The 27395-nt window shown below is 39.7% G+C and overlaps 1 protein-coding gene across 1 annotated transcript; it reads right to left on the bottom strand.

Moving 5' to 3' along the window:
• Positions 1-11: 11 nt before the first annotated feature.
• On the bottom strand, positions 12-23938 carry LOC127413901 (potassium channel subfamily K member 1-like). Its single transcript, XM_051651469.1, has 3 exons — positions 23244-23938; positions 13950-14345; positions 12-4635 (listed from the first exon to the last, which is right to left on the bottom strand). Exons 1-3 carry the CDS (start codon positions 23596-23598, stop codon positions 4373-4375), a joined length of 1014 nt encoding a protein of 337 aa, XP_051507429.1. The 5' UTR covers positions 23599-23938; the 3' UTR covers positions 12-4372.
• Between the last annotated feature and the right edge of the window lie 3457 nt (positions 23939-27395).

Below are 27395 nucleotides of genomic sequence, written 5' to 3'. Positions count from 1 at the left end.
GCACATTCAAATCCCCTTTGCCTGAGCTTTGAGCATGTTTATTGGTGTAAAGACATGACACTAAATAAAAATAATCCCTAAATAGACACAACAGCTGTTAACATGAGAATTTCCTTAAAACATTCATCTTTTATTCTATTGTGATAAAAAGACATGACATACTACTGCTGTGACAGTGATAAAATGCAATTTTCTGTAAAGTGTGATCTTCCAATGAGACCTTTAACAGCAGTCATCTGTCTATGCCTATAACAGTCATTCTTAACACTTCAAGCATCTTTCACAAATACAATTTAGTCCTTTTAATAAAAATACAAAAAGCATCTTAAAATATATTTTATGCAAACATTTAAACAACGTTCTGGATGATCAAAGTGTAATACAGTCAATTTGTCAATACAAATGAACGACAATTCAATAATCCTAGATTTTAGTCAAACTTGTTTTGGTATGTAATTGCATTGCGCTGACATCTCAGACATTTTCAACCCTGGATTAAAAAATCCATGTAAACCATGTCAAGTAGCTCTCTCTCAAGCCTCTGAATATTTATACTTAGGTTAATAGGTAAAATACTACTCTTGGTAGCAAAGCTGCTTTGCTTTTCACAATCGGTTAAATGTTTTTTTCCCTTTCTAACACATTTAAATTATCCATTAAGTTAAACGTTATGCTTTCACCTATATATGTAGTCCTGGCCACAAAAATTATCTATTATGAAGCACTAGGGGTGTAACGGTGTATCGTGGCACCATACATTGCGGTTTAAAAATGTGACGATACACATCGTGGAGACTGGACGTTTTTTTATTATTATTATTTTACCCGCGAACCTACATAGGACAAGCGGTTACAGAATATAGATGGATATTATTATTTTACAAGCGTCTACTGTATATCCAATTGGCCTACATGCGACGTCCTACACCTACGTACATGGCCATACACATGGAAATCGCTTCAATGCACACAAGGAGCTCTACAAATGCAATCACTAGATGAATCTACGAGAACTGAAAGCGAAACCATGTAAGCGAATGTAATACATGGTGCGGGAGACAGAAGCGCCTTTTTTAGCCGGGAGGGATCTGATGTCCGTCTGATGCGCGAGAGAAAATTAAGCTACGTTCACACCGTCAGTGTTTGGGATTGACAACCGTACCTTGAAACGTCCTGTTCATACAACAACTTACAGTAGCTGTTCGAATACTGTCTGTATGAACGAACAACCGAAGTCACGGCCGTATTCTAACAGATGTAACCATAGTGACAGTGACTAAAGTAAATATCAAAGATGGCGGCGTCCATAACATCGGCATATCTAATCACAATTGACGCTGCGTTATTAAATAAAAAAGTACAATCGAGGTGCGAGTCCATCCATCAGATCATAATTAACCGACAGCAGCTTTGAATGCTTTTTAACCGTGTGCAGAGCGCAGCTTTTGTGTTGCGCGACTCGTGCCCGTGAGCAACCGGTGGAAAATAGCGGCTGAATCTTCGAATGACAAGCAGCTAATATCTCCGTGAGTTATGAAACACAAGACACACACGCGTGTACAGTGCAGCGTGGCTGTCTTACATTAAATGACGTGACTGAAAACTAGTTCAGTGCAGGTTTGCCGAAAATGTGGTTGTGAGTCTTGAAAATAATGATAGTGCCATATGAATCTACTATATATAGTGCGGAATATTAGGGGTGTAACGGTACATGTATTCGTCCCGAACCGTCACGGTACGTTGCATGCAGTCAGACGAAGAATACATCTGAGTCAGTCACCGGCGATCCACTTCCCAATCCAGAAGGGGGCGCGCGGTAATGCAACGCTGTTTGCTAACAGCCACAACAGGAAAAAGAGTAGAAGAAGAGACCATCTACGCTCCAACCCAAAAGAAGAATGGCTTCTCCTAATGCACAAGTTTTATTTTTCATTATTCTATTTATTTTGTACTTTTATAACACAAGATATGCTTTTCATTTTTGTAGCTGATTGTGACAAAATACCTTTTGTTTTTTTATCAACCCTACAAAAAAATATGGCCTATGCAAGAGTGCATTCTGTTTACTGCTTAGTGCTTAATAAACTAAAGGAGGCTGTACTACCTCAGGGGTACTAAATGCCACTACGTGGAACAAACTGTAATTTGCACTACTGTCTGTTCAAAATAAAATGAAAAGAAACCTAGCATTTGGGATTTGTTGCTTTTTCCTGTTGTACCGAACTCGTATCAAACCGTGACCCCAAAACCGAGGTATGTACCGAACCGTGACTTCTGTGTACCGTTACATCCCTGCTGAATATGTATGATGATGCAATGGACTTCCATTAAATATGCATTTTTGAGAATAATATTTAGATATTATTTTATAATATTAATATTTATTATTTTAGAAAAATACAGCATTAATTTAAAATATTTTAAATGCATGTAATCAGTGACAGTGTGCAGGCAGCATGTATCTAACATTATTTCATATTTTCAGCAAAGCTAATTATTAGCTAATATTTCTATTTGGTGCCACCACTGTCCTGTTCTAGGCAGATTTTTAATTCCAGTGCATCTCTTAAGGATCATATAGCACTTTTAATAACCGTGCTAAATTTTAAATGTTTTGCGTATGTTTTTGAAGTAACAATAATAATAACAATTATTCTTGATTCAGGCTTAGTTTAAAGAATCGTAAACTGAACCAAACCGTGAGCTCAGTATCATGAACCGAACCGAATCGTGAGATGAGTGAACCGTTACACCCCTATGAAGCACACTATTTCTTAGGCATTAACTTATGCTACAAATGCTACATTTTCCACAACATACACTGCAGTACAGTGCATTACAGTCTCCAATATCTTAACATATCTATGCAGCAGTAGTAAAGCAAAATGGTTTTACTGGAGAAAATTAGAGTGGATTCTTTAACTTCAGTAACAAATATCTTTTAAATCTTACATTAAAGCTGTTTACAAGCTCACAAGTGTAATCACACAAATCTTATTAAAATTTAACAGATGATGTGCAACATCTAGTGTGTTTGATGGCATGGGTCTCCAACACCATACATGAGTCCTCACAACATATTCATGAAGGTCTGAGTAGACATGGGTCTTCAGGCAAAGCTATAGATCAGGGCAAGAGGACTTTATGATTTAGAGTCTTGATATGGACTATGTCAAGTTTAGGTTTTAAAGCTGAAGTGTGTCATTTCTGCGCCGCCAAACAGAATTTTCTGGAAAAAAAGCGAGAAAAATAAAAATAAAAAAATAACAATGTAGTCAAACAGATTTTTAGAAAACTCGAGAGCATTGTCAGATTGTCTTGCCCCAAACTTACACCACTGGCCGAGCCAATGTTGCTGTTTGGGATTAGATGGGCTTTTCAAGCAAACAGGAACCTTTTGATAGTGGCAAAGAGCAACAGTGTTACACTTTTAGGTGAAATAAACCTAGAAATGACTTACTGTGTTGACTCTGCATATTAAGACAGCATACATGAAAGAATTTTAACAGCGAATAAATGAAACGCATCAGTTTTAAGGTTAGGGGTCAGGGTTAGAGGGTCTGGAGCAGGGGGTGTTTAAGTCTAAGCTTGTATCTTGATTAAAAACAAGGTTATTTTTACTGCTTCCACAGTCTCAATGTGCAAGCAGCATACTAGATTTTAGCCTGCAATCAGGGCCGTAGCAAAGTATTCTGGACCCCCTGACTGTATATTGCTCTGGGCCCCTTTCCTATTAAAAAAATACAGTTTAGAATTTGTTGTGGGGCCTTTCTGGACCCCTAGAATCATTTCCACCTTTCACCCCACAAGCTACAACCCTACGAATTAAGTATGTTCTTTAATTTATTAGGTAGTGGTCGGCCAATATGAGTTTTCCAGCGACCGATTCCGATATCTAGCGGTCAACATGACCGACATAATACTGACATATCCTACAGTATATAAAATAATTTATTGATAGTAAATTAGACAAATTACTACTACTTCTGTTAATTGTCCAAGCGGATACAGTTATTGATAATCCCAACATGGCCAAGGATGGGCCAATTAATCGGCCTGGCTAATATATCTGACTACCGCTACTATCAAGCTGCTCAATTTTAACGGGGTAAGTGTGCGTATGATAATTTGCACATATTGTGTCATGAAGCATACAGAATTATGCTGTAAACTGGATTGGCATTGCTTCGTAGAGGGCTGTTAAATATGCAGAATATCAAGTAACATTTTCAAGTAATTTTCATTATTCTATGGCAGGTGCCTGACTTCCTACTTCCATAGCCAACCAGTCACTTGCAAGCCACATGTTGGAGACCACTTGGCTGAAGATGTCTCCCTCTAATGAGGGTTATATTAATGAAAACTAAAACATTTATCTGATCATGGGGTCATCACCACCCGGAGAGGTCAGGACAGGAAAGTTCCCGAAGGGCTCAGTTTTGTCCTCAGAGGGCGAGTTGATGGCACTGTCTGGCATAGAGGCAAAGGCCAGGTGATCGTGTTCCATGATGGCCAGATGGTCCTGGGGCTTCTCCTTCTTCAGGTAGAACATCTTTCTCAGCTGCTTTAACTGCTGCAGCTCACAGAAGGTCTCCAACACAACCAGCATGGCAATCAGGCCAAGCAGAAGATAGACTGTAAAAGGGAATAGAGAGACAGATTATTGTAACTTTTGAGATTAACTGTTTATTGTAACTTTTGAGATTAACTGTGGATCATAATCATTTATCTTTGGTGTGATTCCCATTGGGATGAGGGAAGAATGAGTCAATGGAATGAGTGATACTCATTTTTATTTTTTTGCCAGACTTTTAATTTATTAAAAGTATTAAAATGTAAATTACAAAAGAAAATTACTTAAAACTTTTTTAAAATACATCTTTTCTAAATGTATATGTTTGTAATCATATGTTTTACATTTGTTGGGCATAAAGTAAAAGATATCTGGGTGGTGTAACTGCCTGGAGATTGTAATATAAAAATATATATAATTAAAAGGATACAATTCTAAAAACTAAAAAAATGGATGATAATAATAAAAGATGATCATAAACTACTTTATAATTATTTCTTTAGAATTTTTTATTTAAAGCAGTGAAATGGTTTCATTTTATAATATTAATATTCAGAAAATATACTGTGTATGTCAGTCAGTCTCTACTTTGACATTTTCAGCTTTGTTCAGGTTACCAACTGTATTGTTATAAGAAAACTTCTTGATATTTAGGATTCAAAACATTTAAAAAGTTAAAAAAATAAAAAAATAATTTTAAGATGTGCACATACAAGTTTTCAAGGATTAAAGATATTTATTACTTTAAATATACCAAGTGCTGTAACCATCAAAAAGAGTCATAAAATCAAAATGTCAAAAATTGTATAAGAGGGTTTTTTAAAATTATGAAACCAACATGAATCCAAAGTTTACAATTTAAAAATGGACAAAAAACCATTTTTATTTGTCATTGACCCTTTAACCCCATATCTGTCCAAAACTCTAAAAATCTCAAAATCAAGATAAAAATTTAAATATCCAGAGAAAAATAAGTATGAGACTCCATGTCATCTCAGCATGGGCTTCATGAGTGCATCTTCCTTCACAACTACAGCAAATGTGGTCCTATCACCATCCCCCGCATACAAGGTGGAAAGGTCGGACCATCTGTGTCTCCTACGTTTACATTCATACATTTAGCAGACGCTTTTATCCAAAGCAATTACAAATGAGGAATCCAGCAAAAGTGATTCATCCTAAGATAAATCACCTAAACCCACACGTGCACAAAAGCTATGTGGAATTTTGGTAAGATATCATCTTATCAACTTTTTGAAAATGTTAGCTGTACTGCAATTTATGTAATTCAACCACCAGATGGAGTGGTAGACTACAGCAGTGAAAGAGCGGTTTGCACTCTGTAACTGTGCCAATGCACTTCCTTTACACCTTACCTCTGTTGCTATGACAACAGACCAGAGTTACACAAAGATGTTAAGATATACAAAAGGAAGTCAGAGTATTTCAGTTTCATACTGGGCTGTAAATTGCTGAAGAGGATTTTCAGCTGAAGGCTTGTGAACCAATTAAGTAACATTTAGAAGGATGTTTTTTCAATAAAATCATTACAATAATAATAAAAAAAATTTATTTTGTAGAGAAGTGTGAGGATCTGTAAATTGATTCATAATGTTAATGCCACACTGATATAGAACTGGATCGCTGACACAACGGTTAACTGCCAGCAGGAGGTGAAGCTGTGGCCATCCTGGTATGCCCAAACTGCCATAGAGCATCAATGACTGACAGGCGAAAAAGCCCCCATTTCACCATCTCTGATCTCCGGATACAACAGTCGCATTTCGCTCACTAGTGACAATCATGTTTAATGTTTAATTTGCTCGTTCTGGATAATATTCGTTATAGGGGGGAAGATAAACACGGATCGTGATGTAAGAGCATTCACCTGCCCTGGTGTTCAGCCTATCAGTGCAGTTCAACGATCACCAAAGGTAGGAAAAGCTGTAATATCTGCTTGTTTAGGGTGACAATATGTCCTTACCTCGAACAGGACTTTAAAAAAGTTAGACCGGGATTTCTAAATCGCCTTAAATGCCCAGGATTTGCTTGTTTTCATATTGAAGTGCTCTCTGTAGTCACACATGGATACATGCCATAAATACGTGTTCGTTTGCCATTTAAAACTAGCGTATCAGTTTAATTTGAACCACCTTTGCTTTGCATGTCTCCCTCTCTGCGTGCCCGCTGCACGTGTGATAGAGGGAGAGAGAGCGCACTCTTTTTCAAGTGACTGCGAGAAAGGCACCTTTTGATGAAAACATAAAATAAGCAAATCTGAACAAACACTTTGATGCTCACAATAAGTCTGATAATGTCTGTTTGTATCTTACCTCAGTTTCAGTGAACTGGTTTACATTCAGCTGATCTGTTTGTAACTGGTCCTGCTCAACCCGCTCTGAACAGGATTCGAACTGGCATCTCCGGCATGGGAGGCAGGTGCGCTAACGAGGGGGCTAAAGGCTACAGCCTCTAGCATCAGACACTAGTGCGCCTCTTGAGGTCAGGGGAGCGAGGCTTACACATACCGCACAGCTATCACGTACCAGCTGGGTCCCGTTACACTCACCCCCCTAAACCTCACTCTCATCCGTGTCACGGCAACAGTGTAACTGGTCCTGCACGACCTGCTCCGAGCGAGATTCGAACCGGGGTCTCCGACATGGGAGGTGGGTGCGCTAACAAGGAGGCTAAAGGCTACAGCCTCTAGCGTCAGTTGCTCGTGCGCCTCTTGAGGCCAGGGGAGTGAGGTTTACACATACCACACAGCTATCACATACTAGCTGGCTCCCGTTACATGTTCACTGATGAAGTTTGTTAGAGGTGGATCCTGTTTGATATAGATATACATAACTTGCTCAGGCTTTCAAGAAACAGGAAAAATTTCAGACTTTAAATAAATAATTGCATGTGTAGGGCGTTTGTGTTGTAGAGATGAACATGCAGGTTTCAGATATAAAATTGGTGATTGAATGACTAATGTTTACTCGCTGAAATGAGTGTCATGAGCAATCCAGTTCAATACACACACACACACACACACACACACACACGTATATATTGAATGGACATCATGATGGTGCCGTGGATGGCCGCCTCGGTGTGGAGTGCTTCTATTGTTTTGTTATTTTTGTTTGTTTGTCCTGTGTTTAGTAATCTTTTTTCAGTCAGTTTTACCAGAGACGAACTGCATACACCAGTCAATATTTTCCCGGATTTTGAATATTCGGACGTTTTATTTGACATTCTAGTCAGAGGCGCGGCTGTGTTGTTTAAATGCGCTATGAGACGCAGGCGAGGGAGACGAGCAGGCGCGTTGGTCAGGCTCTGTCGGTGCGAATTTCGAACAGCGCTGCCGAACATTCATCTAGCAAATCTCCGCTCCCTCCCTAACAAAACGGACGAACTACATCTCCTCACCCGCACAAACAAGGACTTTTCAAACTCTGCTGCCTTGTACTTCACAGAAACCTGGCTGAGTGAAGACGTTCCGGACAGCGCGTTACATCTGCCGGGCTTTCAGCTGTTCAGAGCGGATCGCATCGCAGAGTTAACGGGGAAAACGAGAGGCGATGGAACATGCTTTTACATCAATGAAAGTTGGTGTACAGATGTAACAACGTTAAAGAGGATATGCTGTCCAAATTTGGAAGTGCTCTTTATTAACTGTAAGCCTTTCTACTCGCCGCGGGTGTTTTCCTCGTTTATTCTGGTGAGTGTGTATATCGCACCAAACGCGTTTGAACACAGCGCTGCAACAGCTGGCTGATCAAATCACAGACATGAAACAACAATACCCAGACTCAGTTATTATTATTCTTGGGGATTTTAACAAAGCAAATCTCACACGTGAACTGCCCAAATACAAACAGCACATCACATGCCCCACCAGAGACAGGAACATACTGGATCACTGCTACACAACAATAAAGGATGCATATCACTCTGTTCCTAGAGCAGCTTTGGGACTGATCACTGTCTGGTTCATCTTCTTCCAACCTACAGACAGAAATTAAAATCTGCTAAGCCTGTATTAAGGACTGTAAAGAGGTGGACCAACAAAGCAGAGCTGGAACTACAAGCCTGCTTTGACTGCACTGATTGGAGTGTTTTTGAGGCTGCAGACACCAATCTGGATGAGCTCACAGATACTGTTACATCATATATCAGTTTTTGTGAGGATATGTGCATTCCTACTAGGACTTATTTAACATTTAACAACAACAAACCATGGTTTACAGTGGAACTCAGGCAGCTTCATCAAACCAAAGAGGATGCTTATAGAGTTGGGGATAAAGTCTTGTACAATCAGGCCAGGAACACACTGAATAAGGGAATCAGAGTGGCTAAAAGAAGATACTCTGAGAAGCTGAAAAACAAGTTTTCAGCTAACGACCCTGCATCAGTGTGGAGTGGCATGAAACAACTTACGAATTACAGGATTCCTGCCCCCAACCCTGTGGTGGACCAACAACTGGCTGATGACCTGAATGTGTTCTACTGTAGATTTGAAAGGCCCAATCTCACACCCCACACCCCCCTCCTCCCCCCTCCTGCACTTAAGATCTGTGAAGATGATGTGAGCCGTGTCTTTCGACAGCAAAGGATAAGGAAAGCACAGGGCCCAGATGGCATTTCACCTGCATATCTTAGATCCTGTGCTAACCAGCTGGCCCCCATCTTCACAAAGATCTTCAATAGATCACTTGAGCAGTGTGAAGTCCCATGCTGCTTCAAACATTCCATTATCATTCCCATCCCAAAGAAACCAAAAATCACAGGACTTAATGACTACAGACCTGTCGCCCTGACGTCTGTGGTCATGAAATCATTTGAGACTGGTGTTGGCCCACCTGAAGAACATCACTGGACCCTTTCTAAATCCCCTTCAATTTGCTTATCGAGCAAACAGGTTTGTGGATGATGCAGTCAACATGGGATTGCATCATATCCTGCAACATCTGGACAGACCAGGGACATATGCAAGGATCCTTTTTGTGGACTTCAGTTCAGCTTTCAACACCATCATCCCAGCTATACTCCAGAATAAATTACACCAACTCTCTGTTCCCTTGTCTATCTGTCAGTGGATTACCAGCTTTCTGACGGACAGGCAGCAGCTTGTGAGACAGGGGAAATTCACTTCCAGCACCTGTAAAATCAGCACTGGTGCCCCCCAAGGATGTGTGCTCTCCCCACTACTTTTCTCCCTCTACACCAATGACTGCATCGCCAAGGACCCCTCTGTCAAGCTCCTGAAGTTTGCAGATGACACCACTGTCATCGGCCTCATCCGAGATGACGATGAGTCTGCATACAAAAGGGAGGTTAAACAGCTGGCTGTTTTGTGCAGTCAAAACAACCTTGAGCTGAACACGCTCAAAACGGTGGAGATGATTGTGGACTTTAGGAGGAACACCCCAACACTGACCCCCCTCACCATTCTAAACAGCACTGTGGCAGCAGTGGAGTCATTCAGGTTCCTGGGCACTACCATCTCACAGGACCTGAAGTGGGAGACCCACATTGACTCCGTTGTGAAAAAGGCCCAGCAGAGGTTGTACTTCCTTCACCAGCTGAGGAAATTCAACCTGCCACATGCGCTGCTGATCCAGTTCTACTCAGCAGTCATTGAGTCTGTCCTCTGCACTTCAATAATTGTCTGGTTTGGTTCAGCTACGAAATCAGACATCAGAAGAATACAAAGGACAATTCAGACTGCTGAGAGGATTATTGGTTGTCCCCTGCCCCCCCTTCAAGAACTATACACTTCCAGAGTGAGGAAAAAGGCTGGAAAAATCACTCTGGACCCCACTCACCCTGCCCACTACCGTTTGGAACTGTTGCCTTCTGGCCGACGCTTCAGAGCTCTGAACACCAGAACTGTCAGGCACAGGAACAGTTTTTTCCCTCAGGCTATCCATCTCATGAACAGTTAAATTGCCCCATTGAGCAATAACTATGTGCAATACACAATTTAGTCTTTCTTATATTTATCCAACTCATCCAACCTCTTCTGCCATTTCATTCCTCTGGAAAAAAAAAAAAAAAAAAAACATTTGCACTGTACATAACAGATTTGTATTTACACTGTACAAAACAGATTGTATTAGATTTGCACTACCCATGTGTATGTGTGTATGTATGTATGTGTGTATCTGTACATATGTGTATAATTAGTTTTTATTTTTTATTTTTATCTATGTCTTGCTGCTGTTTTTTGTATTGTTTTTGTATGGTTGTACACTGGAAGCTCCTAGACAAATTCCTTGTATCTTGTATTATGTAACAGTAATCGGTCAAGCAAATTGTTTAGTCTAGAGTCAACATGACAAAGTTGACGCCATTAACTTTTTTCATACACATATCTGGTTTTATTGAGTATGATTCAACTGTGCATGTTATTCCAAATAATATTTTTTTTTTTTTGTCTTTGTAATCTTTCATCGAAATGTAATGAGCTATCCTGCATTTTAAACGACTTTCTTTATTGACTCAGGTCAACAAGCCCTCTTATTTTTCAACCCCTCCCATCCAGCCACCTTTTTCACAACTTTTCACAATCCAATCCTTTCCCAGTCTACATTTTTTACCCTAATTAATATCCCATGTCACTCAGAAAATCACATTATGAAAATAAAATGGGTTGCGAACAGTTTCATGTTGACTATAAATAATAATTTCAAATATTTTAGCACAAAACATACGTTAACCCTTTCAGATCCCAATTTTGTTCCAGGAGCACAAAAAATATGATCATGTTTTTTTTCTACTCTAAATGCAGACAATCAGGTGCAAAGGTTCCTGCCGAAATCTGCTGGGCATTATTGACTGCCGCACCTCTGCCAGTGCCTTCAGTCCAGCTACGGGGTTATTAGGCACAAACCACCCTTCATAGAAATTTTGCCCCATTAATCCCAGAACATCTCATGGTGGTGGGGCAGTGATCATGGACATCTCCCAGCAAAATCAACAGAATATTAATAAGGACTAATATTGCCGGGGCACCATAACTAATAACCAGACAGTATAGCAGTCTCACTATAGGATTGTTCTCTTAGGAAAGTCAACGTCTGGAGAACATTGACATTCAAAAGGAAAACAATGAAGGCTTGAATCCGAGCACTGACATCCCCTACCAGCCCTTGACACAGGTGCATGCAGAACAATACCAAAACACTTCTCTTTAAAGTATAACAAAAAGTTTATTAATGCAGTAATATCAGTTATAATCAATACAATGCAGTCAATAAAAATCCGACTTCTGATGTTCCCATAAATACTTGACACCAAGTGGCAAACCACATCCATTTTCTCTGCACTCGATAACCAGATTAGAATATTTTAGCTTCTTCCTCTTATTGGCTGCCACCAGTCCCTCTTCACATGGGATGGTAAGCTAGATGATTATAACTTTTCTAGCTGATGTCGACCATAACACTACATCCAGCCTCAAGGAGGTAATGGCAACCTTAGAAGGAAATTTCAGCTGCTGGCCAAGGTCGACCATTGTCCCATCACTTCCAGGTACCAAGATTGTTCTGGCTTCCTTCCTTTTTTGACAAGTTAATTATGTGCCTCTCTATGATCTCCGTCAGCTGGCAATGGACCTGATCATACCGACACCTGTACTGTCACTGAACCAAGGCTGTCTTGCAAACAGATGCAGTGATCTTACAGATTTTAAGTGGCCACATCAGGCAATGGTACAGTGCAAATTGGTAGCACCAGACTTTGAATTTGCCTGGGAGATGATTATGGACTATCTTTTTAGACCTATCTTTTCCATGTCATCTTTCAGCTGCTTGAAGACCAACCATGCACTTGTCTGAAAGATCTACAGTGAATTCTCTCCTTAAACTTCGAATAGACTCCTTTGACAGCACCAGGATTCTTTCCCCATCCACCTTGAACAATATCTGGTTGTCCCTAACTCCCTTAAGAATAGAAAGGCTATGCTATTTTGTTGGCTTAATCTTAATCCTGGCCCATGTCAAAAGCTCTTCCAGCCTTTTCAATTGTTGGTTTGTACATGCAGCAGTCTGGAGGATGCTTGTGATGTCACCCATAGAGCTGTGCAGAGGTGCCAATCTCACCCCAGACTGTGCCAGAACGGATTCCTCTGGCTATCTGTCTTGCACCAATTCGTATGACTTAAAATGTGACTGTAAACAGTATGGGAGTGATTAAGCATCCCATTATTATTCCTTTTTCCAGTTGCTGCTAACCAGTTGTGTACTCCTGTGTTGTATGACATATCCTCAGATATATGGAAAATCATCATGGAAAAACTCGTGCATAGCTAATGAGCTGGTGTGAAACCGATCCAGTGGCATTTGCCAGGTCCAGCCAGACTAAGTGGAGGTCTTTATTGTCTCTCTTGGCAGTCTGGATCTGCTACTATATTATTGATGCATGCTCCACACACCAAGGAAAAACTGGGACACTTGCTTTCTGGCAGCTTGTGTCCATGTATCTGTTCTTCAGGAGGTAGTCAGACATCCTCCTTGCTACCACCGAAAAGTATTTCATTGTACATTCAGTACAATGCTCGTAATTGTTACTTCATAATAAATGAAAAAATTCAGTTTATGTTAATGTTTTAATAGTTAATTCTGGGTGTCCATTATAATAGACATTTACTCTGAATTATGCCATATTTTAATCCCTTGTGTCACATGCCACCATGCTTTAATTTAGGAAGATTTTGTATCAAATGTAGCCATGCTTTATTTCAAGAAGGTATATTTTTTTAATCAAAAAGTAATCATAGTTTGATTTAGTAGCATCTAATCTAATAATTCTTTGTGATTTGGGTGGCACCAAATGACAAAATCATTTGAAAAATACAAGAGAAAAGTGATGTCCGTTGGAATAGACTCAGGATCTAAAAGGTTTAAATTGGTTTACATACTAAATACACCACAGAACATGTTTGCTATAGAGCATTTCCAAGCCTTGGCACTGAGAAATATGTTGTTGTTTTTAATAAATACTCAAGGCTAACAATCAAAGTCAAATTTGTTTTCTTCTATTCTGTCCAAAATTCTTTTTGCCAAGGTCATTTGTTTGATTTCAAGGAAACACAAACTAATAAAACATGTTTAAATTTAATTCCCTGTAAGTCGCTTTGTATATAAGTGTCTGCCAAATGCATAAATGTAAAGCAAAATGTTTCATCATCAACTTACCTGTAAAACCAGATAATAGGGATAATTTAAAATTCTCTACTAAAAATAATTTTTATTTGGTGAAATTATATACTTCTCTACAAAATTCAACAGATAAAATCCAAAATGTAAAGTCTGAACTGGTTTCAATGCACACCAAAGCAAAAACAAACAAAACAACAACAAAACATTTAAACCACACCTACCAGTGATGCCCAGTTTGTAGAGCTCACGGAACTTCTGGTTAAAGGCCTCTCCAGGCACATAGTCGCCCAGACCGATGGTGGAGAGTGAGATAAAACAGAAGTAGAAGGATTCCAGAAAGTTCCAGTTTTCTTCTAGGGCAGTGAATATTGTGGCTGGGATGAGGAAGAAGCAGGAAACTGCCACGATGGCCAGCAGGGTCGCGTGAACGAGGGCCACCAGGGGTTTAGACAGACCCCAGCGAGTGTGCACGTACAAAATGGGCCGCCATGTGCTAAAGACCATGATCCTTTGTACCACAGCCGTGAGAAACAGGAGGGTGAAGGGGATGCCAATCACAGAGTAAATTATGCAGAATGCCTTACCACCATCAGAGAGAGGGGCAGTGTGGCCATATCCTATGAAATATCAGATAAAGAAAAGGTTAAATAAATTACTGCATATTACATAATCATTAAACTTCAAGGGATAGTTTACTCAAAAATGAAAATTCTGTCACTGTTTATTCACCCTCATGTTATTCTAAACTGGCATGACTTACTTTCCTCTGTGGAGATGGATGCTAAGCCATATGGCAATACTCAGTCTCCAATCATTTTCACTGCATCTTTTTCTCATACTATGAAAGTGAATGGTAACAGACTGCCATTCTGCCTTTCATCTCCTTTTGTTTTCCAAGTAATATAGGTTACATGATGACAGGATTTTCATTTTTGGATGAACTGTTCCTTTACATCACATTTAAATTTAGAGAGTTTCTTCCATGAGCCTTGTTGCATTCTGTTCACTGAAAACTGTTACGGCCCTGGGTGTGGAAGCTATTTTTGTCCACCAGATGGCGCTGTCTCTTTTCTAGGGTGGAGTCTAGGAACAGGTGCAATGAGTTTACTGGATGAGTCCTGGATTTAGCAGGCTTATAAAAAGGCCCTTCTCCCCAGAGTTTTGGCATCCCCTCACCAGCACCATGACTTGTTTGCTTTGATTTTTCAGATTTATTGTTCTTTATTTTTTCTTTTCATTTTTTTTCTTATTACCTATTTTCATTGTTACTTTAACTTAAAAATAAAAACCTTTATTTTTGCTTAAATCTTATCCACGTGTGGCCTCCCCTTCATGTGACTCTGCCTGGAGCCGGGTGGTTTGTAACATACGGGGGCTCGTAGTCCAAGATTGTAGCTGGGATCTGGTCAGTAATGCCCTTGGGAATATATATATATTTTTTTCCACAACACATCACGTGAGAGGTATTCTGTTAGTGTTGGTTTGAAATATTTGGGTGGGCCTGTTTACTAATTGGCAAGTCAATCATTTAATGATATTTGATTGATTGTAAACTGGACTATTTGGCTTTGGAGAGTGCTGCGTGGATTTATTGATTGGGGAAAAATTAGTATTTTGGTTAACTTAGAAACTATTTTTTTGGACGTTTTTTCCACCTGGTGCTGGAGACGGGAATGCCAAGATCGTACTGCGGTCAAGGTTCTGGTACCTTGACGAGGGTCGAGCTTTTAATGCACATAAGTTGAGTGCGAGATTGGGTTACATTTGCTGGAGAAAAGGTTAAGTGCAGTTTAGACCGCCAGAGCTATGTAAAACCCGTGCTAGGCAGTAGAGTGATTAACGCTGTTTGTTATTTTTGGTTTGTTATTTTAGTTTATTGTTTTTGGCGGATCGGACGCTGATAGACTGATTATCAGTTGAGCTGCATGTGGGCGTACCGAAGACTAGGGTTGAGATTTATTTAATTGGTCTATTAGTTTAGATATAGGGCAGCTCCTAAGCTTATGTTTTCTTCTGGCATCGTAGCGCTGTCTATACTGCTCCACTGGTCGTGCTGATAAATAGTGATCAATAATTTGTTTGATTGGGCTCTTTTTCAATTGATTATAATTGGTAGGAAATTTAGTTGGCTCAGTAGAAATTTGATGATTTTTCGAAATTACAAAAATTGATAGGCTGGAGGAGATTTTTGTTGCACCTACGGAGGAAAGACTTGATTGTCTTACAAAGGACCAGCTGTGAAATGTTACTGAACATTACAATTTTGAGGTTTCTTTAACCTAAAGTACTAAAAACAACAAGGGTGAAGAGGGACAGGATATGTTGAAATTCCTAGATGGGCTCCTTCCAAATCTGCTCGATATAGCAGGCCATAAGCTGGAAATCAAGTGAGCTCGCAGGGTTCCCGTTCGGCGATCCATGTAGGGAGGCAGGCCCCGATCAATTCTGGCCAAAGTTCTGAGATCATCCGATAAAGATCTTGTGTTACGCATGGCGAGGAGTAAAGGAAGGCTTTCCTGGAAAAAACACAGCATTTTCTTGTTCCCAGACTTTGCGAATTCAACAAGAGGGAAACGCAAGAAACTTTTACATCAACGGAAGGTCGCATTTGCACTGACATTCCCGGCCAAATTGAGAATAGATGCTAAGGATGGCTGTAAAACATTCACATACCCACAGCAAGCGATGTCCTTCATAAAGTCAATGGAGTAAGTCATCTTGTGGTACTCACTTTGCAGCCAAGTGGACCAGTTCACTGAACATTCGCTTGACTGTTTGAGGAAACGGAGCGCTTTTTTTTTTTTGTGCTGGTTCCGCCTAGTGGCTGGAGTTTCTTTTGTAGAGTAACACACCTTCAGGACAGGTCTATGGATGAATCTACACGCTCTTTGTACTTATTCTGCCTATTGGCTTGAGTTGGTTTTATAGATAACCTTTTGCAGTGTAATTCTGTCTCAAAACATTTGTATAGAAACACCGGTCTTGAGCAATCCGATGGCAAATTTATCACGGGGGTTCTCGTAGGCGTGCATGGACTGTTTAAGTCTGGAGGGATGGACGCCAGTTGGCATTGTCGTGTGCGGGGGTTAATGCGCACATTTTTCTTTTTTTGTTTGTTTGGTTCTAGAGGATGTTCGGATACTAATGGTTGCATTAATGTTCTAATATGGTCTTTATAATCTTGTTTTTGACAGTCTATTTTTTCTTATGTCAAATGTTAGTATGAGTGGATTGTCTCTCTCCACGTGGAATGTGAATGGGTTGGGGCACCCCATAAAAAGAAGGTTATTTCTCTTCTTAAGCGTAAGAAATATGATATAGTGTTTCTTCAAGAAATGCACCTTTCTCCGCAGGAAGCTGAAAAATTTGGAAAGTTATGGGGTGGGCATTTTTTTTATAGTGCTGGCTTGGGTAAGAGCATGGGAGTCATTACACTGATAAGTAATCATCTACAATTCAAATGTCTCAAACAGAGTAAATATAAATTAGGAAGAGTCATAATTGTTTTAGCTGAAATTTAGGGACAAAGTCTTATTTTGGCTAATATTTATGCACCTAACGTTGATGATCAGGGCTTTATAGATCTTGAAGGGATGTTGCAAGCTGCTGGCACACCTCATGATATAATATTGGGAGGAGACGTTAATCTTTTGATGGACTTTGATCATATTGAAGCAAAAGTGTGCAAGCCCCCTAGAGCAACATTGACGCTCCACAGGATGTGTAAAAATCTTGGTCTTACAGATATTTGGAGACTTTTGAACCCATCTGGTAGGGACTATAATTTTTTTTCATCAGTCCATAAGATTTACTCTAGAATATATATATATATAATTTTTTTTTTTTTTTTTTTTCTAAGTCCCTCATTTCATCTGTTGTTGACTGCTCAGTTGGAAACATTTTAGTCTCAGATCACACCCTGGTGTGTTTAGAGGTGTTGCCACATATGGAGAAAAAGAAATCATACAGTTGGCGCTTTAATGTATCCCTTTTGCAAAATCCTGAATTCCAACAATTGCTAAAGGCTGAAATCAATGTCTATATGGAGACCAAATGGTCCTCAGTGTCCTCTGTGGGCGTGGCTTGGGAGGCACTTAAGGCGGTTCTTAGGGGCCGGATCATACAGTATACCACATTCACCAAAAAATCCAAAGCACAAGAACCTGTGGAATTGGAAGGGAATATTAAAAGTGCCGAGGCAGAGCTGAAGAACTGAATGTCGTCAAAAGGCCTCAGAGAATTGACCCGATTGAAATACAGATATAATACCATTTTGTCACAGAAGGTGGAGTTTTGGCTATTCAGGGCAAGACAGTCATACTTTGAGTAGGGGGACAAGGCAGGAAAACTTCTGGCTTGATATATAAAACAGAGAGTCTTTTTCTACCATTCCCTCAGTGAAATCTGCTGGTGGTAAAATATTTACCTCACTACTGATATTAACAATGCTTTTAAAGAATACTATCTTGATTTTTATAGCTCCACGTCTTCATCTACTGAAGAGGATATTAGAAACTTTGTGGAACAATTAGAACATCCTAAACTGACAGCTGAGCAAAAAAATTATTTTGATTCCGAGATAACCTTGGAGGAACTTGGCGAAGTAAATAAGGCCTTGCCTCCAGGCAAGACTCCGGGGCCAGACGGCTTTGCCGCTGAATTTTTTAGATCTTATGCTACAGAACTGGCTGCACTTTTGCTAGAAGTTTATTTGGAATCATTAAAGAATGGAAAGCTTCCGGCAACCATGACACAAGCTCGGATCAGTCTGATTCTTAAAAAGGACAAAGATCCAAGCGAGTTACCGTCCAAATTCCCTGATCCAAGTAGACGTTAAAATATTGTCAAAAATGTTGGCTAACCGATTAAATTATGACAACTCTTATACATGTAGATCAGGTGGGGTTTATTCGGGGCCATAACTCTTCTGATAACATTAGGCGTTTCATTAATGTCATGTGGTCAGTGGCGAACGATCAGACACCGGTCGCTGCCATCTCGCATGACGCTGAAAAGGCGTTTGATATGATAGAATGGGATTATCTTTTTAGGATTTTGGAAATGTACGGCTTTGGGAATACTTTTATTGGGTGGATTAAGTTAATTTGTAGACACCAGTAGCGACGGCTCAAATGAATGGATTAATTTCCGATTATTTTACTCTGGATAGGGCCACCCGGCAGGGTTGTCCTCTTTCCACTTTATTGTTCTGTCTTGTCCTGGAACCATTAGCAGCTACGATAAGAAAGGAGGATGATTTTCCAGGGGTGGTGGCGGGAGGTGTGGCGCATAAGCTTTTGCTTTACGCAGATGATATTTTATTATTTTTCTCCGACCCTACTAGATCTATGCCTTGCCTCCACAGAATTATTCATTCCTTTTCTAAGTTCTCAGGATACAAAGTGAATTGGTCTAATTCCAAAGCTTTGGCTCTGACAGCGTACTGCCCGGTAACGGCTTTTCAGCCAGGCGCCTTCCAGTGGCCCAAACAGGGCATTAAGTATTTGGGTATTTTATTCCCAGCAAATTTGTATGATTTAGTTAATTTTTACTCTTTAATAAAAAGGTTTTCGAGCGAAGTGAGCAGGTGGGCTTCATTACATTTATCTATGACTGGGAAGGTTAATGTTATTAAAATAAATTGTATTTCAAAATTCAACTACCTGCTACAATCTCTCCCTACAGATGTCCCCCTCTCTTATTTCAATCAATTTGATAGCATAGCGAAGTCTTTCATTTGGAATGGTAAACGTCGCAGATTACACTTCAATAAGTTACATTGGCCGATTGACAAAGGTGGGCTAGGCCTACCCAAGATTTTTGTTTTATTATTATGCATTCGGTCTCAGACATTTGGCTCATTGGTCGCTTCCACCTGAGAGAGCCCCTCCCTGGTTTTGTATTGAACAGGAAGTTCTTGCCCCTATTTCACCATTGCAAAGCCTTTCTTTCAAACTAACCGGAGAAGTTAAGTTGCACCCTGTTATCTGGCATTTGCACGCGATATGGACAAAAGAGCCCAGAGTGTTTAATTCAGACATTTATTTAAATGTTGCTTCAAGCATATGGCTGAACCAAAAATTACGTATTATTAAATCCCCTTTCTGCTGGACAGAGTGGATTGAGGGAGGTTAATATGCTCGGTGACCTATATGAGAGTGGACTGTTGAGATACTTTGAAAATATGGTTCAACATTTTGGGATTCCCAGGTCTCAATTCTTCAAGTACTTACAGCTACGTCACCTGCTTTGTATAATTTTTGGGAGTAGTATACACCCACCTAGAGTGGCAGATACTCTGGGAGTGGTGATTACTGCTTTTGGAAAAGGTCATGAGGCATCAGTGTATTACACCCTGCTAATTCAGAGTCTGGGGGACGGAGCTTCAACTTCTCTCGAGAGATTATGGGAGAAAGATTTAAACGTCTACATCTAGAGATGCAATGGTGGCCTTATGCAATTTAAGATTTTACATAGATTCTATTGGATTCTATTCCCCATCCAGATTGTATAGGCTTGGTCTTAAAGACACACCCACCTGCTGGCAAAGCCAGTCAGAAGATGGGGACACAACCCATGTTTTTTGCTGGTGTGTTAAGATCCAAGAATTTTGGTTGAGGGTTCAGAGTTTACGTATTGGGCACTCAAATTTCATTTTGCCCCAGACTCTGTATTTTAGGTGAAGGGGCGGTCATTAACATAAGGGATAAATGCATAAAAAATTGGGTCCTAGCCAGTGTTATGATTGGCAGACAGATCATTCTTAGGGGATGGACGTTGGCTGGAGCGCCCTCATTTCAAGAGTGGTGCACAGAGATGCACAGGGCAGCGGCATTTGAGGAGTTGTCATATAGAAGGCTAGGCAACTTAATAAAAAATGGGGCTGCTATTTGGCCTTTTTGGAGGACTCTCGGGGAGGGGCAGTGGAGAGAGAAGTGCAATTTTAAATGGGTGTGATTATATATATATATATATAATTTTTTTTGTTTTGTTTTTTGGTCTGTAACTCAAGTTGTGAACAGAGGGATATTTGTTGAGGGTCAGGGTGGGATTGGAAGGGGGGAAAGGGTGTTATAGTTGATTCTATGAATATATGTTTTGCTTTTCTGTTTCAAATGTTTGAATCAATAAAAAGTGTTAATAAAAAAATTTTTAAAATAAAAACTTAGGAAAGTGGTTAAATAAAAGCTGGTTGAAAGGTTAATACTGACTTTAGATACGCAGTGTGATGAGGAAGTGCTGTCTCCGAAAGCCACCTCAACTCCGCATACGGTTGCGGGCATTGAAACTGGTGGGTTAACTTTAGAGCAGCAAAAGGAACTCATGAAAATTTGAAGTCAGGAACGTGAATTAGATAGTCAGTTAGAATTAGAAAAGGTAAGAACTCGAGAACGAGAACGAGAATGGGAACAAGAGCGTGAGCTAGAGTTTTAAAAGTTTAAATCTCAGCAAAGAATTGAAGAAACTAAACTGGCACAAGAAGCGGAACGTTTGAGATTGATTGCTCAGGGAAAAATGCCAAGCATGGGCGCTGATTCCTCAGGTGACCAGTCAAGTTCAAATGTTGGCCGATTATCGAATGAGTATGATTAAATTGTTGCCCAAATTTAATGAAAAAGATCCAGACGTGGTTTTTTTCTTTGTTTGAGAATGTGGCTGCGCACTCTCTTATTGCAAAGTGTTTTTGAAGATAAAGCACAAGAGGCTTTTAATGCACAGTCAGTAGCAGATTGTAAAAGATGCTGTTTTAAAAGCATATGAGCTCGTCCCTGAAGCTTACTGACGCCATTTTAGGTGTTGGAAAAAGGGGGAAAAACAAACTCATGTTGAGGTTGCTAGAGAGCTTACTGGTCATTTTTCCCGTTGGTGTACATCTGTTGGTGTAAATTCTTTTGGGAGTCTTTGCGATTGACAGTGCTGGTACAATTTAAAAACACTGTCCCTGACCGAATTGCCACGTTAACGAACGCAAGGTAAAAACAGCAGCTGAAGCCTCAGTTCTCGTGAATAAGTTAGTTTTAACTCACAGAGGTAATAGTGACAATAGTGATAATCGCAGGGAATATCGCAAATATGAGGGCAGGGGTAGGTCAACTTCACCATAGTTCGATCAGAGTCAAAAAATAGATCCAAAATCTACTTGTACCTACTGTCTGGAAAAAGGGCACTGGAAGAAAGAATATCCCTCTCAAGAGCGTACATCACAGAGATGTACGGAAGCGAACATTTGTAGTTAAAAAGTATAAGTATTGTTTTGTTTCTCAAAATAATCAACCGTTTGCGTTCAGAAGAAATTTATTTGTCGACTGGAGTCGTGTTGATTATTTTGATGCACCCTAAATATGCATTTTGGACCGTCAAAAAGTGGAGGACATTCACTTGCATTGTTTAGAGGAGTAGGCCTGAAATGAAATCCTAAAAGTCTTAAATTCTGTTTTGATGAAGAAAAATGTATCAGCAAATTTTCATTTTTGGGTGAACTATTCCTTTAAAATGGGACGACGCAAAAGACAAGTGTAAACAGGCTCCAAAACTTGTCCAATTCAAACACATCCTGAGGTGGTCGAAAAACACTTCACAATCCCCTCTTTTGATTGTAGTTTTGTTTAGTTGTTTTTCCCCTTGTTTTGTTTTGCATATTGGTAGTGACTGAGTTGACAAGTTGATGAGCCCTCATTAGTTCTGCCAGGATTCATGGCTTTAAAACTGGCTTCCTCCTATTCTTAAAGGCTCCTCTCTCAGATTCAGACTTGTGTTGTTTTTGTTCTCTTTTGTTACAATTTATGTAATACATCCTTTCTTTTTAATAAATTATACTTTGAGCAAGTTATCCGACGTGTAGTCTCCCTTGTTGTCCCAGCTTACGAGCTGGCTGTGACAAATGGGGGCTCATCTGGGATTGCTTGTAAGCCGTAACACATGCGACCACATTGGGCTACTAGAGTAATGTCCAAGCTGCTCTTTTCCATACAATGAAAATGAAAGGTGATGACAGCAACAATAAGGAATAACAACAAAAATTTCAGTCTGTTATTCACAAAGTTACCACATGGCTTCAGAAGACATATGGACAACTTTTAGGATACTTTTATGGTGCCATTTGGAGCTTGACAGTACTTAGTCACCACTTACTTTTATAGTGTGGAAAAGAGCATCTTGAGAGCAAAACCTTTTGTGCCCCACAGTCAGTCATACAGGTCTGGAACGAATTGAGGGTGAGTGAATGATGACAGAACTGTCATTTTTCAGTGAACTATCCCTTTAAAGTAACCATTTTGTAAAGTAGATGTTATAGGAGTGCATAAACTGGACGCTCCATCTGAAAATAGACAAATTAGATGACTGTTTGAGGCCTATGCATTTAAAAATGGGTCACTGCAAGTGTCCTACAGAACCATCATATTATGGATCATGTTTGAGTCTCAGAGATGCCACATGAACATTTATTTGAGTTATTTAATTTTATGGTGTTATAGAAGCCTATAAAACCAGATCTGCATTGCTCAATCACTCACCTGTGGTGGATAAAACAGTGCTAGCAAAGAACAGAGAGGAGGTGAAGTCCCAGTTCCAGCTGGCCGAGGCGTTGTTGAGGATGGACACCCCATAGTTGCTGGCCTCCAGCGCTTTGGTCAGGAACTCCTCCAGCCGCTCCTCGGACAGGCATTCGTGCTCCTGGAGGAACTGCCGTTTGAAACTTCGGAGCTGCTGGCGTTGGAGATCTTCATACGGTAGCTCAACCGATGAGAAAACCACCGCTCCGAATATGAGGAATAGGATGTACCCGAGCACCAGAAACACGAAATACCATGTCGATCTGTTGCCCTGGATCAAGCGCACGCACGAATTACTGGTGAGGGATTGAAGCATCTTCAGTGTTCCGATTAGATCAGATAATGATGAGTCGTGTGGCTTAGATGTGTTGATAATGTCCTTGATTACACGGGTTGATCCGAATGCACCATTAGAGAACAGAGCGCGTTACCAAATTACTAATGATGCTACAATACAGATGTATTTCAGGCACGCACGTTTCTTTATTTCAAATCTATCCTTTCCCGCATGTGAAGGCTGTTTTGCTTTCAGACTGCGTGGACAGGCGGATGATGTGGCGGCGGAGATCGAGTTCAGAACGAACCGGGGGACGTGACGTCACTCGCTCACTCACTCTCGCCCACCAGGTAACAGTCAAAAGAGAGGGGGAGGGGGGAGTTGGCAACCCTGTGCATACCTAATATAAGACTAAACTGAGTAAGAAGTCACAGTATGAGCACTGTGACTTCTCATTTCATCATTCAGTTTAGACTTTAATCCTGAGTGGTTATAAATATATTTAGGTTTACTGATAACTCCCTCTAGTCTAAATTGTCGCATTTCATGAGTATGGCCTACATTTTCTACCAATATTACTGTGACATTTTCAGTCCTTTACAGTTGAAGTCAGAAGTTTACATACACTTAAGTTGAAGTCATTAAACTAATTTTTTAACCACTCCACAGATTTCATATTAGTAAACTATAGTTTTGGCAAGTCATTTAGACATTTACTTTGTGCATGACACAAGTAATTTTTCCAACAATTGTTTACAGACAGATTGTTTCACTTTTATTTGACTATATCACAATTCCAGTGGGCCAGAAGTTTACATACACTAAGTTAACTGCTTTTAAGCAGCTTGGAAAATTCCAGAAAATTATGTCAAGCCTATAAGCAATTAGCCAATTAGCTTTTGATAGTAGGTGTACTGAATTGGAGGTGTACCTATGGATGTATTTTAAGGCCTACCTTCAAACTCAGTGCCTCTTTGCTTGACATCATGGGAAAATCAAAAGAAATCGGCCAAGACCTCAAAAAAAAAAAAAAAAAAAAATGGTGGACCTCTACAAGTCTGGTTCATCCTTGGGAACAATTTCCAAATGCCTGAAGGTACCACTTTCATCTGTACAAACAATAGTACACAAGTATAAACACCATGGGACCACACAGCCATCATACCGCTCAGGAAGGAGACGCATTCTGTCTCCTAGAGATGAACGTAGTTTGGTGCGAAAAGTGCAAATCGGTCCCAGAACAACAGCAAAGGACCTTGTGAAAATGCTGGAGGAAACAGCTAGACAAGTATCTATATCCACAGCAAAACGAGTCCTATATTGACATAACCTGAAAGGCTGCTCAGCAAGGTAGAAGCCACTGCTCCAAAACCACCATAAAAAATCCAGACTACAGTTTGCAAGTGCACATGGGGACAAAGATCTTACTTTTTGGAGAAATGTCCTTTGGTCTGATGAAACAAAAATGTAACTCTTTGGCCATAATGACCATCATTATATTTGGAGGAAAAAGCATAAGGCTTGCAAGCCAAAGAACACCATCCCAACCGTGAAGCATGGGGGTGGCAGCATCAAGTTGTGGGGGTGCTTTGCTGCAGGAGGGATTGGTGCACTTCAGAAAATAGATGGCATCATTAGGAAGGAAAATTATGTGGATAAATTGAAGCAACATCTTAAGACATCAGCCAGGAAGTTAAAGCTCGGTCACAAATGGGTCTTCCAAATGGACACCAAGCATACCTCCAAAGGTGTGGCAAAATGGCTTAAGAACAACAAAGTCATGGTATTGGAGTGACTATCACAAAGCCCTGACCTCAATCCGATAGAAAATATGTGGGCAGAACTAAAGAAGCTTGTGCGAGCAAGGAGGCCTATAACCTCTGTTACACCAGTTCTGTCTGGAGGAATGGGCCAAAATTCTAGCAACTTATTGTGAGAAGCTTGTGGAAGGCTACCCAAAAAGTTTGACCCAAGTTAAACAATTTAAAGGCAATGCTACCAAATATTAACAAAGTGTATGTAAACTTCTGACCCACTGGGAATGTGATGAAAGAAATGAAAGCTGAAATAAATTAACTTTTAATAATAAACTTTTAATAGTTTATTTAAAAAATAAAAAAAAACCTATTATTCTGACATTTCACATTCTTAAAGTAGTGATCCTAACTGACCTAAGACAGGGAATGTTTTCTATGATTAAATGTCAGGAATTGTGAAAACCTGAGTTTAATTGTATTTGGCTAAGGTGTATGTAAACTTCTGACTTCAACTGTATATGGCCTTGTTTTCTTCAAGATGCATGTCTGCAGACGTAATGCAGACGCAAGGGACACTGTTTCCATGGTAACAGTCTGTGCAAAGTTGGCGAGTTGGAGGATTCTAGTTCCTGGTAGGCCAATTGGGAAAAAACTCCCCTCCTCATGTACATTTCAAGAGAGTTGGACAAATAGCTGAATCCATAAAGAATTGTGAAAAGGGTTTTACTTTGGAGTAACTAAGTCACAATTACAAATGCATTCGCAAAAAGAAAACATTTGGTTGATTGAGTAATGTGTAGTGTAACCTATGTGTTAGCTATAAAACAGTTCTAACAATTAGTTGTACAAAACAACATGAACTAGCAGAGTTCCCAAGAGACCAATGTTGACGCAAATTAAACTGAGAATCTGCCAAAAAAAAAAAAAAAACAATTAAAAAGAAAAATACTAAATGGGTCAAGGCAAAGAGTCTCAAAAGTAATGACAGAATGTGTCAGACTCAGACAGAGTGCATTAGTGCAGAGAACCAGTGACTGCAAGAAGTTAACCAAAGGAAAGTGGCAAACACTTTACTAGAAAGTTGCTAAATCACTCAAAACTGACCACAAGATTGAAAAATCTGCTCTTTGAATCATTCTTCTTAGCAAGAACTGTTTTTCGTGAATCTAAAATCTACAAATCTATAGTGAGCCTATTAGCAAGCCATTTGTATCTAAGGCCAACACAGAGATGTAAAACCTGGTGTAGCAGCGCAAATCTGAGCAATGGAAAACTGGTATGATCTGATGATAAGTCATCCATAACCCTGTTTCCTGCATGAATTTGAACAGGTTTTGTTTGCTTTCAAACACATGTGTTAAACAGATATCAATCTATGAGACTATGTTATGACCGTTAAAGATAATGTGAAACATCTTGGTGTCATATTTGACTCCACTGTTATATTTGATGAACAGGTAGATTCTGTAGTAAAAGCCAACTTTTACCAGCTTAGAATGATTTCAAAATGAAAATCTTTACTGAATTTTTAAGATTTGGAGACAGTCATTCATGCTTTTTTATTACATCTCGTCTGGACTATTGCAACAGTCTTTATCCTGGAATCTGTCAGCGGTAATTATCCCATCTGCAGCTTGTGCAGAATGCCATAGCCAGGCTACTGACTGGCACTAGAAAGAGAGAAAACATAACATCCTGTTTTGTCTTCTCTTAAATAGTTGCCAGTTCATTAGAATTGATTTTAAGATTTATATTATTTGTTTATAAGGCATTGCACAACCAGTCTCCTAAATATATGGCAGATCTCTTAAGCCCTTATACCTCTTTGAAGCCTTTAAGATCAATCAAATTCTGTTGGCTGCCCCTCGGTCTAGGTTAAAATCCAAGGATGATCGGTCATTTTCTGTAATGACCCAAAATTATGGAATAATCTTCCTCTTCAAATTCATCTGTCTAATTCAATTGAGACCTTCAAGTCACATCTGAAATATCAACTCTATATGCTAGCCTTTGCGTCTGAGAAATGAAATTGAGTAAACAGTTTTGGAGTATTTGTACTTTGTGTTTTAGATTACTAGT

The sequence above is a fragment of the Myxocyprinus asiaticus genome, chromosome 23 (assembly GCF_019703515.2).
Source record: "Myxocyprinus asiaticus isolate MX2 ecotype Aquarium Trade chromosome 23, UBuf_Myxa_2, whole genome shotgun sequence".
NCBI classification, from domain to species: Eukaryota; Metazoa; Chordata; class Actinopteri; order Cypriniformes; family Catostomidae; genus Myxocyprinus; species Myxocyprinus asiaticus.
This window is presented reverse-complemented; position numbering and strand designations above follow the sequence as displayed.

What these genes read in the sequence shown, in the direction of transcription:
- LOC127413901 (XM_051651469.1), bottom strand. Translation starts at nt 23,598, where the DNA reads ATGCTTCAATCCCTCACCAGTAATTCGTGCGTGCGCTTGATCCAGGGC. An exon ending in CACTGTTTTATCCACCACAG is followed by an intron (nt 14,346 to 23,243) that starts GTGAGTGATTGA and finishes GATATTTCATAG; the next exon opens with GATATGGCCACACTGCCCCT. An exon ending in CTACAAACTGGGCATCACTG is followed by an intron (nt 4,636 to 13,949) that starts GTAGGTGTGGTT and finishes TCCCTTTTACAG; the next exon opens with TCTATCTTCTGCTTGGCCTG.